This window comes from Periplaneta americana, chromosome 13, assembly GCF_040183065.1.
Source record: "Periplaneta americana isolate PAMFEO1 chromosome 13, P.americana_PAMFEO1_priV1, whole genome shotgun sequence".
Classification (NCBI taxonomy): domain Eukaryota; kingdom Metazoa; phylum Arthropoda; class Insecta; order Blattodea; family Blattidae; genus Periplaneta; species Periplaneta americana.
Window position 1 is genome coordinate 49,140,696 of NC_091129.1, and position 15,348 is coordinate 49,156,043.

General features: G+C 35.6%; 1 protein-coding gene across 4 annotated transcripts in view; it reads left to right on the plus strand.

Annotated features, from left to right (window-relative positions):
• Positions 1–15,348, plus strand: part of Phb2 (prohibitin 2) — a 181,031-nt gene that overhangs the window by 51,344 nt on the left and 114,339 nt on the right. For all 4 annotated transcript variants that reach the window (XM_069843130.1, XM_069843132.1, XM_069843133.1 and 1 more), the window contains exons 4-6: positions 2,235–2,360; positions 6,757–6,864; positions 15,217–15,294. In XM_069843130.1, coding sequence (XP_069699231.1) covers positions 2,235–2,360; positions 6,757–6,864; positions 15,217–15,294 — 312 coding nt within the window. The remainder of the gene's footprint in view (positions 1–2,234; positions 2,361–6,756; positions 6,865–15,216; positions 15,295–15,348) is intronic.

A 15,348-nucleotide genomic window follows, 5' to 3' on the forward strand; every position in this document is an offset into this window, starting at 1 on the left:
TACTGGATTAAAAAATCGAAAAACTATGAAAGATTCCATGTTCAAAACCTTAGGTGAAGTTCTGTCTAGCTGGTTCCAACAAAAGAGAGCTGAAGGTGTGTCAATTAGTGGGGCAATTTTAATGAAGCAGGCGCAAATTTTTCATGAGAAATTGGGTCTAAGTCAACCATTCGTGGCATCGAATGGATGGTTGGCAAGGTTTAAATCTCGCCATGGAATTCGTGAACTTTCTCTAGTGGGAGAAAAACTTAGTGCCTATACAGATGCTGCAGAACAGTTTAAAAATGAATTCAAATGTGTTATTGATAGGTAGCAGTTTGTGCCCGACCAAATTTATAATGCGGATGGGACTGGACTGTACTGGATATGCCTTCCAAGCAAAACACTTGCAGCTTCATTAGAAAAGACACCGGGCACAAGTCAAGTAAGGAACGAGTGACGCTAATGTTTTGCGCAAGTGCAAGTGGAGAACATAAAATGAAGTTATTCTGTATAGGCAAGGCAAAACATCCACGATTATTCAAAGGTACGGAAATTAAACATTTTCCTGTCGATAATTATCACAGTAAATTGGCATGGATGACACGTGACATTTTGAGTTCGTGGTTTCATTCCAAGTTTGTGCCTGAGGTTAGTGTCTTTCTGAAATCTGTAGGATTGCCCGTAAAACCGGTTCTTTTCATTGACAATGCTCCCTCCCATCCCAATGAGACAGAACTCAAATCTCGTAATGGGAACATTTTTGCTTTTTTCCTGCCACCTAACATCACATCACTTCTCCAGCCTATGGATCAGGGGGTAATTGTTGTAATGAAGCGACATTATAGAAGGGAGCTGTTGAGTCTACTGCTTGCAGAAGAACAGACAATGACATGTCTGGAAGAAAGTCTTCAATATAAAAAAGACATATCTAGCAGCTAAGGCTTGGGGCATGATATCAAATCAGAACATAATTCGGTCATGGAGGAAACTGAATAATAATGCTGAAGAGTTGGTCGGTAAAAATCTCGCATCCGACGATGAAGAAACTGACATTCAGACAAGTTCGCAATCCCTTTGTGAGATGATCGGACACAATAACAAATTTGGTGATGTGGATGAAGAAAACATGCAGTAGTGGCTCAATGTTGATACTGTGTTGCCAGGATATAAACTAAAAAGTGATGACATCGTTGCCAGTGCTAGTAACCAGTGTGACAACATGCAAAATAACTCCTACTCTGATCAGGAAGAAGAGGTAGTGAAGGGAGGTGATAGAACAAGACGTGTGCCACTATAAGTAGCGCTTCAATCAACAGAAACTTTACTGGAATTTTTGGAGCATGAAAATGATACTCAAATTTCCTGATATTCTAGCCATCAGAAAATTAAGAATGGACATAAGGACAAAGTTAAATAAATCTAAAGTTCAAAGAAAAGTAACTGATTTCTTCTCAGCACAGAAGTTATGAGAATCTGTAGATTGTGTAAATAAATCCAATTTTATTGCGTTTTTAGTTGCATATTACTGTACTTCTTTGTGTTTATTAGTCATAAACAGCATAATATTGTATAGTGTATTGTGTTGTATGAAGATGCCAGCGGTTGCAGTACGGCAGAAGCTTCAAATTACGAAACTATAAGTAATTTGCATTTCATTTATGAACATTTTTTATAGTACGGATTATCCGATTTTTTCGATTAACCGTTCAGCCCACCCCCTTCATTACCACGGATAATCGAGGTTCTACTGTATATATATATATATATATATATATATACATACACACATACATACATACATACATACATACACATTTTAAAATTATGGTTTGTGTAATGATGCTCGTAACTGCCGAGGTTATATCATCGTCACTGGTGTGCTGGAATTTTGTCCCACTGAAGTTCTTTTATATGCAATTAAATCTACTGACATGAGCCTGTCGCATTTAAGCATACTTAAATGATACTTAAATGCCATCGACCTGGGCCGGGATCGAACCCACAAACTCGAGCACAGAAGGCCAGCACTATACCGACTATGTTACCCAGGCCGATTTTATATTGGCATAAAAGGGAATGTTTTTCTTCATTATTTAGTAAATTTCTTACTTTTGACTGGTCCACTTATTGACATGATTCACATCCTTAATGGTGTGGCAGTTACTATGCTAGATGTTGTGGCCAAGGTTGTAGTTTATATCTGATCTTTTGTTCCTTCTGAGTGTGTGAATCACACTTTGACTTTGTTGTAGGTGTCATTACTGGTGCGACGTGAGCTAATTGAACGAGCAAGGGACTTCAACATAATCCTGGATGATGTTTCTATTACTGAATTGAGCTTTGGCAAAGAATATACAGCTGCTGTAGAGGCCAAACAAGTAAGTAAATAGTGTTCATTATAATGAAATTGAATCTTAAATAACATGAATTGGAAATTTCATGTGCACTTGTGAGCAAAGTTAACCATATTAACACAGAAGAGTACCAGGAAATGAGAATATTTCTATGTTTTCATCTCGCAGATTATTCTTAAAAATCAAAGTTTGTAATTACCAGCGTGTACTCTAGAATCTGTGAACTCAGCTCAAGGTCACTTGAGGTGTGAAGAGCTGTTACTACTCTCACTTAGGGCTGCCCAGTTGTCAGCTATAGTGGTGGAAATCAACATACTGTTATGTGTTATGATTGTCAGTACATGAGTCAGGAAGACGATCTCCATGCCTACAATTTTCCCAGACATTTGGGAAGAACTCTTTCTGTTCATAAAAGAAAACTACTCAGCAAAGTGTTTAGTGTGTCACAAGATACTAAACAAAACGTAAAAAAAATATAATCTTTTAACAGCATTACTCCGTTTGTCTCGCGAAATATTTTGATTAGTAGACAAAGAATGCATATCTATGATTTAAAACCTGAAATGTAAACTTCATAATGAAGATAAAACTGATCACACTAATGTTGTTAGAGTGCGCTACTAAATAGTGTTACACATTGGTAGAAATATCAGACCTTTCATCGAAAATGAATTGGCAAAATTATATTTAATTGATGCAGCAGAAGAATTAAGCCCAGAGTATTTACATGACTGTTCTCCTCCACAATGGCACATCATTGGAAAGGTCCTGAACATGATGTGCCATTGTTTTGCAATGGATGACAGTAATCACGTAACTGATACTGCACAACTTGCCTTTTTCGTCAGAGGTGTCAAATATCTTGAGAAGGGAAGGGAAGGGAAGGGAAGGGGAGGGGAGATGAGAGGGGAGGGGAGATGAGAGGGGAGGGGAGGGGAGATTATAGAAAAATATTTCATTTTAACTTTTTCCTTATCAACAATTAAAAGCCTCATGAATACCTGTAAAATGTATAAAAGTTTTTCGTTCTTCAGAATATTGATTTGCTATTTAACTTCTGAGGAACAGATTTCTTTTTATTTATGAAGCTGAAAGTTTGAATTGTTTGCATTAAATTTATATTACTACGATGAAAAGGAAAGTGCAAGTAATTTATAATAATTGTTGGCATTTAATGGATTTTATGTTGACGAGAAAGAGAAGAGAGGGGAGGGGAGGAGAGATGAGATGAGGAAATATGTTGAAAAGATATTCGTAACAATTATTATGAATATCAACAACTATTATAGAAAAATATTTCATTTTAACTTTTTCCTTATCAACAATTAAAAGCCTCATGAATACCTGTAAAATGTATAAATGTTTTTCGTTCTTCAGAATATTGATTTGCTATTTAGCTTCTGAGTGACAGATTTCTTTTTATTTATGAAGCTGAAAGTTTGAATGGTTTGCATTAAATTTATATTAAAGGAAAGTGCAAATATTTTCTGTAAGTCGATTCAAGTGCTGGCTTACGCTGACGACTTAGATATCATAGGAAGAAGTTAGGCAGCAATGAAAGAGGCCTTTATTAAGCTGTAAAAGGCAGCAAGAAGGATGCATTTACAAATTAATTAAGAAAAAACAAAGTATATGCCAGTCACGAGAGCTAATATAAATGGACTCCCTTACCTCGAAATAGGCTCTTTTAAATTTGAAACTGTCCATAGTTTTATCTATCTTGGCTCTGAAATTAACAACAAAAATAATGTTAGTTCTGAAATAAAAAAACGAATATTATCTGCCAATAGATGCTTTTATAGTCTTAGAAGACATATGAAATCTCAAATTATATTTAGGAGTACAAAAATTATGATGTATAAAACTCTTATAAGGTCTGTACTATCTTATGCATCTGAGACTTGGCCATTGTCGAAGTCAGATGCAACATTATTATGCACATTTGAAAGAAAGATTCTTAGGCAAATCTTTGGACCAGTTAGAGAAAACGGAACATAGAGAAGAAGATATAATTTCGAACTGTACAGATTATATAATGAGCCGGACATTGTTAAATTCATAAAAATAAGAAGATTGGATTGGGCCGGGCATGTTGTGAGAATGCAAGATGATAGAGTTGCGAAGAGAGTTTTTAAATTTATTCTGATGGAAAGAAGGAAGGTTGGGAGACCGAGATTGAGATGGGAAGACTGTGTGATGGATGACATCAAGACTTTGGGTGTTAGAAATTGGAGAAGTTTGGCATTGGATAGCGAGGAATGGCGAAAACTTTTGAAGAAGGCCAGGGCCCATGAAGGGCTGTCATGCCATTTTATACAAGTGCAAATAATTTATAATAACTGTTGGCATTTAATGGATTTTATGTTGACGAGAAAGAGAAGAGGAGACGAGACGAGACGAGAGAATATATTGAAAAGATATTGGTAACAATTATTATGAATATCAACAACTATTATAGAAAAATATTTCATTTTAACTTTTTCCTTATCAACAATTAAAAGCCTCATGAATACCAAAAAACGTATAAAAGTTTTTCGTTCTTCAGAATATTGATTTGCTATTTAACTTCTGAAGGACAGATTTCTTTTTATGTATGAAGCTGAAAGTTTGAATGGTTTGCATTAAATTTATATTACTACGATGAAAAGGAAAGTGCAAGTACTTTATAATAACTGTTGACATTTAATGGCTATTATATTGACGAGAAATAGTTTTCTTCGTCTTTATTAATGGTACATTTCAGAAGACAAATTAAGTTTTCAGTAGTTTGTCTATATGTGTAGGCTTCTTGTCAGGTTTGAATCACTTGGTTCATATTTATCATGCATCTGAAAGCAGCACAGCCTGGCGCAGGTCGGCAGAATTCAACAGTCCTTTCGGGTCACTCTTAGGACTATTTGGGAGTCATGTGCAACCACACTGCCTGCCTGCTTGTGAGGGAAGGTTGCAGGTGGGCGAACGATACAAAGCGTAAGCCCGCTTACGGATGTAAACAGTCATGGGCAAGCCTGATAGACATTTTGCCTGTCTCTGGTGGTAACTAATTACACTCAATAATGAGTAATAAACACAACTAATAAAAAATACAATTAATAATAATACCAATAATAATAATTACTACTACTACTACTGCTACTGCTACTGCTACTGCTACTGGTGGTGGTGGATTAAATAAAGCATGATTACTTAAATTAACATTTAAAGTAAATCTAATTTGTATCTTATCCCTAAGTTCGAACTAAAACCGAGTATGATAGAAACCTATGAGTATGATTGGATTCACCCCATTTTAAAGTAACTTTTGTTTAGGTGCTTATTTAACTACGTTTTTTCGACTACTATGCGTCACTTAGCACTGATGGGATTGATGATAGCGAGATGGTATTTGGCGAGATAAGACCATAGATTACCTGAAATTCGCCTTACAATTGAGGAAAACCTTGGAAAAAATGCAACTAGGTAATCAGCCCAAGTGGGAATCAAACCTGTACCCAAGCGCAACTCTGGATTGCCAGGCAAGTGTCTTAGCCAACTGAGCTACGTTGGTGGCTAAAGGAAATTTCAAAACAAACAAAAAAATATAAATCTTTCCTGTACTCATGTCCCACGAGAAAGGTTTCTTGAATTCCACAATCTTGCTGCAAGAATTTTATCGGGACTACGTATGTAGGCCTATTCAAAACACTATTTTCCTTAATGAAGCTTGCATAGTCATGTCACAGAAGTCAACTAAATGATGAACATTGTGATTGGGTAGTACTCAAACAATAATCCATCATACTGAAAGGCTGCCTGCAGACTGAAAACTACAAACATCGCAGCAAATCCTTGATGTTTAAGAGAAGATACTTTGACTAGGAAATTTAATTTCGATTAAAATATTTATGTTATTTATTATCATTTAGTTAAGTGAATTTTGTAGTACCCTTTAAGATAGGAAAACTATGCATATATATATATATATATATATGTTTTTTATTATAGTAATATCTGTATACTAAAACATTACTTTCATTAGTAAGTATGTAATAAATAAACAATGAAAATATACTTCATTATGCAGCTGAAATACATTTATATCCTTAGAGTCTTATGACAGTTTTAGCCTTACACGTAAAATCTCTGGTTCCGCCACTGTAACTGTTGATTGCTATGTCCTCAGCCAATTGTCAGGTCCAGAGGGCTTTTGCGTGTGCCCTAGAGTATATCAGTTGAAGCTCTGAGCCACACAATGACTCTCACTATGATCCACGTGAAATTTCTATTGCAAAACAACCTTTTTAAAAGGACTTGTTAGTTGTACAGACAAACATAATGCCAAGGAGTAAAGAGTAAAGCCAAGAGACTTGATTGATGTGATGTTATTTGATATTGATAAGAACTGATGAAAAGAAAGTATCAATACTATTGTTGTTGCCAGGTTGCACAGCAAGAGGCCCAGCGAGCAGCATTTGTGGTGGAGCGTGCAAAGCAGGAGAGACAGCAGAAGATTGTGCAGGCTGAGGGAGAGGCTGAGGCTGCTCGAATGATATCCTTTGTAATTCCTCTGACTAACGAAATGATGTTGTAGTGACTGTATAGATGACATAACAGAAGTTTATCTACTTCAATAATTCTGTCATTTACTTTGTACCACTTCTCTATCTTCTCTACAATATCATTTGTGAGCAGTTTTTACAGTCTAAAAAAATTCGTTAAATAAATACAACCAACAGGTAGAATTCATGCACCAGGGCATGTCTCGTTTATCCTGTCACGTGATTACTTGAACTGTTATTTGATCTATATAGTATGTAAGGTAAAGAGTGGAGAATTGAAGTAAGGATGTACTGCAGTTTTCCTCGCAAATGAAAGATATTGAAGACATTAGCAAGGAAGAAAGGATGAATGTTCTGTGGTCTTTGATAGGAAGAATGAAATCTAGATATGACAAATTAAAATATGATAAACCAGCAAGATTGATGTTAGGTGTTCTTTCAGTTGCATACAGCAGTGTGGACTGTGAAAAGAATTTAAGTCAAATGGCCAAAACAAGGACACAGTTCAGATCCCCTCTGTCTGACGCCTAGAGCTAAGAATTTTAGGTGCCTTAATTTAGTTTAAAAAAAGTGCAAGTTTCAAATGTAAATATTCATTACAAACAGTACCAAAACCAATTACATTACATATAAGGATACAAAATTTACTCTGCCTAAAAAGTCTCAGAACACAATATTATTAAAGTCAGTTGTTCAGAAAACTGTTAAAGGAGATCACATTCAATATTACAATGTTTTTTTCAGTGACGTTGAATCTCCAGTCACTAAGTAAATACTTGTATGTAGGAAAGAAATGTTTCATTTCATCAGACACAAATGGTGCATATTTTATTTGTAGGCGGTAATGTAGATTATTGTTTGTTGCAACATACTCAGCATCAGGGTTTTTATGATAAGGAAAATTAAATTACAATTTCAGTCAACAACTAATCAGATTGGTACAAAAACAAGTTTTGTTACAATAATCACATTATAATTCTTGGTTGTATCCACGAATATTTTCAATTTTACAGAAATCATCATCAGGTGGAAAAGCATAAATTATACAAATTGAACAGAAGTGAAATATAAAATGCATGTTGAAGGTGGAGCGGAGTCAGATGCTGAAGTCAACTCATCGACATGTGTCGTAAGTATTAACAGAAAAGTACTATTGTTGCTCCCACAATTAATTAATTAATTCACTTTTCTAATAAAATCCCTATTGATTAATTTCAGATGTCTTAATCACCTCATCGACCTGAGTGACAAAATATTCCATAGAACTTCAGTTTTTCAACTACCATCAAAATATGGCATCATTAAATTTTAACTTTTAGTATACACACACATATCTCATATTTTATATTCTTGCAATCATTAAAATCCAACAGATATGTATGCATATGCATCACCTCTTGAATGCATGCTATCATTGAATTTTATAAGTTGTTTTAATATTTTGACATATGATATTGTTCCTATACTGTTTTTTTATTTATTATGTAGGCATTTTATATTTTATATTTCACTTGTGTTCAATTTGTCTAATTTATTGCTTTTCCACCTGATGATGATTTTCTGTAAAATCGAAAATATTCGTGGATACAACCAAGAATTAAAATGTGATTATTGTAACAAAGCTTGTTTTTGTACCAATCTGATAAGTTGTTGACTGAAATTGTAATATAATTTTCCTTATTATATTGTAACTTTTATTTCAAAACAATAATGTAACTTTTATTGTCACAACAATAATGACTTTCTATAACTGAATTTAAACATTCCCGTCAACAATGGGTATTTCACTCCACATATCAACACAGTATTCATTATTGCACTCCACAGACGACAATGACAACAATGGATTATTGCGAACAACAATGTACTCCTAATCTCAACTAATGTTCACAAAGCACTATTTACAACACAAAACTGTCAGTTCTCAGTTCACAGTTCGTTTGCCTTGGCTAGTTCTTCTAGCTCAGTCATTCAAGTTCACAGTATATCGAACCCAAGACTTCCAGAGACAGTCCACTGAACTTCGAACTCAAGACTTTCAACTGCGTTGCTTGTGCCTGGACGCTGCTCAAATTCACTCGCGTGTTGAACCCTAGACTCCTGGGCGCTGCTGGTTCACAAGCTGAACTTGCTGTACAATACCAGCAACAATTGGCTGTCTTCTAAGGCTGCTCACTTTTTATTAGTTAAACCACACTTTCCAGAATCTACGACCCTGGAAGTTTCTGTTTCTGGACGATTCTGTTCTCGCTGTTTTGTTTCTTCCCCCTCTCTGCCATGGCTCCTCTCTATGTCGCGCGCCGCCCCCCAGTGCTCCGCGGAGCTTGCCTTGTTTCCCGCGTGCCCTGTTGGATGGCGTTCGAATACCAAGGCAGCTGTCACAATATATTTTTCAACTTATCTGAACTTTAACTTCAACATGACTTTTAATTTTATCAGGGTTTTTGGCTAAGTTCTTCTCCAGCTTTCACTTCCCAATAACCTACAGTACTTTCTTCACATCCATCACAACAGCCCACTGTGCATCTTCCTGAGGACACTGCTTCCCCAGCTGTGTAATGGCAGTTGTCAGGAAACAGTAATCGTGCATTGTAAAAAGTTCATCTCGGCTTTCAACCAAGAACAACCTGGTGTCGAGATAAAGATGGGAATCTGGTTGGCGAAACGGCTGGAGTCTTGAAAAGATGGACTGAACACTTTAGTGAAACAATGAATCCTGACATAAACACTGAAGAGGACACATCATCAAATGAAACCGTTTATTTTGGCCCAGAAGTACAACTAAAAGAACCAAGTAAACTTGAAGTTTTTAACGTAATTAAGAAAATGAAGAATAACAGAGCTCCTGGTGAGGATTTGATAACAGCAGAGCTGATACAGAAAGGTGGAAAGCATCTCTGGACCTACATATATGAATTAATATTAGTGATTTGGAACAAAGAAGAAATTCCTGATGAATGCAGAACAGTGCTGATATGCCCCATACACAAAAAGGGCAGCAAGCTGGACTGCAACAATTTCCGAGGAATCTCGCTGCTGAATGTTACATATAAGATTTTTACAAATATAATATCTAATTATATTAAAGCATATACAGATGAACTCCTGGGTGAATATCAGTGTGGTTTTAGGCAAGGACGAAGTACAACCGATCACATATTCACAATCAAACAGTGTTTAGAGAAGACAAGTGAATATAATATCCCTATACATATGCTTTTTATAGACTTTAAATAGGCATTTGATAACATGAATCGATTTAAAATTCTGGAGGCTATGAGAGAATTTGGTATCCCTACCAAATTGGTAAATTTAACGAAAATAACCCTTTCCAAAACATATAATAAGGTAAAGATACAAACAAAACTATCTGATAAATTCTTAACAGTAAATGGGGTGAGGCAAGGAGACTCCTTATCTACAATTCTGTTTAACATCGGCCTTGAAAAAGTCATTAGGAACATTGATATAAATTTTAATGGTACCATATTTAATAGGACCAGACAGTGCATGGCCTATGCGGATGATATTGTGGTCATGAGTAGATCTCTTGGAGTGCTAAATGAAATAGTAACTCAAATTCAAATAGAAGCAGAGCACATGGGGTTAAAAATTAATAAAGAGAAAACTAAATATATGAGAAACATAAGACCAAGTGGCGTTTGTAATACAGATGGACACAAATATGAGGAAGTAGATTTTTAAAAATATTTAGGAGTTCTAATTACCCAAGAAAACACTGCAGATGCGGATATGAGGCAAAAAATTGCTGGGGGAAATAGATGCCTGAGAGCCCTTAACAAAACTTTGAGAGCAAGATGCATAAGTAAAAAAGCAAAACTTACATTATATAAAACAGTCATAAGACCAATTGTGCTTTATGGCAGTGAAACTTGGACTCTGTCGAAGAAAATGGAACAACAACTGATGACATGGGAAAGAAAAATTCTAAGGAAAATCTATGGTCCTAAATATGAGAATGGGCACTGGAGAATTAGATATAATACAGAACTGAAAACTCAATATAAATCTCCAGATATTGTTGCTGAAATCAAAACCCGTAGGTTGGAATGGTTAGGACATGTAATCAGGATGAACGATCAGAGAATACCAAAAAAGATTCTAAGCACAAAACCAGAAGGCAGGCGCAATATTGGCAGACAGAAACTAATATGGTTGGATGGAGTGGAGGACGATTTGAGGACTCTAGACGTGAGAAGATGGAGGCAGAAGGCTCTGGTTGGACAGGAATGGACCAAGATCCTAAGGGAGGCCAAGGCTAGACTACAAGGGCCGTAGTGCCAAAGAAGAAGAAGAAGAAGAAGAAGAAGAAAAAGTTCATCTTACAATTCCTGTTTATCTACTAGTTCTTTGCCTTCTTTCACAACTGAAGAATCATTTGGTAAAGCATCTAAGAAATCGCATATACCCTTAAAATGGTTACAAATAAACACTGCAGTCTTTAACCAAGTACCCCATCTAGTGATGGAAGAGAATTGGAAAAGGTGGAAGAAGAAGTCCTGTAATTTCAACATTCTTATGTATCGTAGCAAGAACCTTTTTCATCATTTTTTAATGCAAGATACAAATTCATTTGCATATGAATATTCATCTAATAGTGCCTCACAAACTTGTTGCAATGAATGCGCAATGCGGGTCACATGTTTTGGATTAGAGTACATAGGTTTCAGGTTGGCAATAGCCAGTAACATGTAAGACACTTGGTCCGTAAGCACTAGCCACATTTTATCATATGCTATTCCTTTAGGTCACAATAAAATGCACACATTGTTGAAACTTTGCATCACACTGGCATTGTCTGTTCTGTTCAGAAAGTAGATTTTCAAAAGCATAGGTTTCGCTTGCTGTTCATTTAGAGGTGCTACTAAAATGTTCAAAACATATCTGCCGATCAGTGGTTTCATCTGGGATGAAATATACCGGATTATCAGCTACTACTTACCTGATCTGTTTTAATTTTTCTTCATACAGAAGTTGAAGATATGATTTTCGTAAAGTACTCTCACCTGGAACAGATTTCCCAGTATATTTCTGCAAATACGATTTCATAATGGGTTTATTGAGCTTGGAAAGAGAACGTCTTTATTGTTTCAGTATAAAATTCATTTTTATTTCTTGAATTTGAAGAAGTCAGTGCCTCACCAATAAAGTGTGTTGCACTCCACCTTTACTACAGTGTAGTTTCTTATTCCTCATGTGTTTTGTACTACCTATATACAATTACTTCGGTGTTTTTCATCAGTTGTTATTGAAATATCACAACATTGCACCTCAGAACAGACCTGTCACTCTGAATACTATCTGCACTAAACTGTTTAACAATATCTTGTATTTGTCCGGTGTTCACTTTGTGTTTCAGCATGTTGAATGCTGGCAACAAAGAAGAATGACAAAGGCACCATGCACTAGCCAAAGTGTACTCTGAACTGAAGAATGAAAACAGTTTAAATTCGTTCTCAAATTCCAGAATCTAGCAGTCAACTCTTATTGGCCAGTTAGATTTTGCCCTCCTCCTTTCTATTCAATATCTTTTGCCTAACATTGGTGAGATGAAGCGCAAACTAATTTGTGGATGTTTTACTTAGTGGGACTTCATTGAGGCACAAATTAATTTGAAATGTTTTACCAAAGAGGACTGCACTAAAGCGAAGGTAATGTGATACCACACTAAAAACAGTAAATCCTAATAAAAACATTTAGAAAGCAGATTTGTCCATTTATTAAAAATTCAACAACAGAATAGTAGATTAAGATGTCTGATTGGTGTATGTAACAGTAGGTAGAAGCACTTGTCAAGTTTAATTTTTATAGGAATAAAATGCGACAAAGGAACTAAAGAAAGGGGGGGGAGGGAAGTACAAAAAGGTGCTGACAATGGAAAAACAGCGCAGAAAGGTGCTGACATGGAAAAAAAGGTGCAACCAAAACGTAATTGGTTGTGTTTATTTCATGTTTTCTTTTCAAGGCAAGCCAATTTGGACATTTTAATAGAAAAAAAAATAAAATGCAGCATCTAAAAAATTTCTAATGCCAGGCGTTTGATAATAAAGTCATTTGACCTCTTGCACTCCAATATTTTTCAAAGATATTGTCATGGTCAGCCACTGAAGCACAGATTTTGGGGTGTTCTGAATCCATTTCTTGATTTGAGTTGCACAATGGACAGTTAGGGAACTGATATATTCCAATTCTATGCAGATGCTTGGCAAACAGTCATGGCCTGTTGCCAATCTAAATGCAGCTACAGACGATTTGCGTGGTAAATCGGGAATCAACTGTGGATTATGATGCAGAGAGTTCCATTTTTTCCCTTGTGATTGTGTTATCAAATTTTGTTTGTTGAAGTCTAAGTATGTAGATTTAATAAATCTTTTCACGGAGTAATAGGTAGATTTAGTAACAGGTCTGTAAGTAGCAGTGCTGCCTTCTTTGCTAAAGCATTCACATTCTCATTTCTGGGAAAACTATTGACAATTAAATCTGTACAAAGAGAGCTGTATTTCGAGCAAACTTTTGAAACCAACATATTTACTCATTTAATAGATGTCATTGCATAGAGTATGCACCTTAATTTTTGACAGTAATATGTAGGGAAGAAAATTTTCAAATAATGACGCATTACATTTTATACCTAGTTTTTGCTTTATTTATATTCAATTTTAGTTTATACTGTGCTACATTTTTTTATTCTATTCGTATATTACTCACTTTACATTATAATTGCTTGTAAGTGTTCGATATTTTGGAGTTTCGTAACAAGCTGTTTTTTACGGTGAAGGTTACAGAACGCAGAACTGCACACATTGTATTCTTCACCTGACATAATTAGAAACATTAAATCCAGACGTTTGAGATGAGCAGAGCGAATCCAGAAATGTATATAGAGTGTTAGTTGTGAGGCCAGAGGGAAAAAGACTTGGCGAGGCCGAGATGTAGATGGGAGGATAATATTAAAATGGATTTGAGCGAGGGGGATATGATGGTAAAGACTGAATTAATCTTGCTTAGGCTAGGGACCGATGGCGGGCTTACGTGAGGGCGACAATGAACCTCCATGTTCTCTAAAAACCATAAGTAAGTAACTGTTCGATATATTGATGCTATTGAAGTTGTACTATCGATCATTTTCACTATTACTTGAATGTCTGATGTCAGAACCAGCTGTGATTATCTCGTGGGATGCCAGGTAATTATGATTTTTTTCCCCTTAAAACTTTTTCATCACTTATACGCATCCTGAAGTTTTTTAAAAAAATTATTGAAAAAAATGCGTCTATTACATGAATAAATATAGTAAGTCTCCAGATTTTTCAGTCTCTGAAGTTGGCAGGTATGGTGTTAGTCAATTCATTGTTAAGTCAAACAAGGACCTTAATCAATAATCATTCTAATGTGTGTATAATGCAGTTTGGTTTATAATACCCATATGTATAGGGTTCCTACAAAAGAACTTTCTGATTTCGAACACATGTAAATAATTTACATTGTATGAATCTAAGGTGCATGAAAATAGCACCAGTGGAAAGAGAAACTCAAAAGATTTAGTTGTGGCAACATTGTTTTCCTAGCTGGTAACACTGCCTCATAATAGCGCATATAAACAAATTTCTTCATTGTTGAGGCAAAATGGCTGCTATAGATGACAGAAAAGCTTTTTTGTGTGCTTGATTTTCATGTGAACCAGTTGGTTATTAATGTGCAACGGCATTACCGAAGTTTGGTGTAGACCCACCCAGTGGGCCTACAATCCGTAAATGGTACACTGATTTTAAGGCAAGATCCTTCTCAAGCAGTTGCAATTTCATCCTTACCAACTACATTTGCTGCAAAACCTAAAACCAGAGGACAAAGTGCTACAAAGAAATTTCTGCATAAGTATGCAGACTGTAATTGAAAACAATGTTGAATTTATTTGTTATGCAGTATTTTCTGATGAAGCCACTTTTCATCTTTCTGGTAAGGTGAACAGACATCCTCAGAATCTGGGGATCGGAAAATCCGTGTACCTATGTGAAACTTGACTATAGGCTTGATATGTGCCATGTTACCAAGGGGGTGGGAAACATTGAACATCTTTAAGGTAAGGAACTAAACTTCTTGACTTTCTCTTTCCGGTACTATTTTCATGCACCTCAGATTCATAGAACGTAAATTAAGTGTGTTCAAAACCAGAAAGGTTTTGTGTAGAAGCTGTGTGTAGTTTAGGATGTTTCTAATTAACAAGAACATTTTGTTACATGTATTTGGATTATTTATTCCTTGTTATTATTGTAATATGCAAGGAAAGGATTGAATTATATATTTTTTTTAACTCATTATACTTGGGTGAAGCAGTATCACAGAATCCTGGCTACTTGAAGTTGCGCAAAATCCGAGCTGCACAGAGCATCTCTAGAACGGTAAGGATTATGTAGCTATATATTCGATGTAATATAAGATACTTGACGTCATTG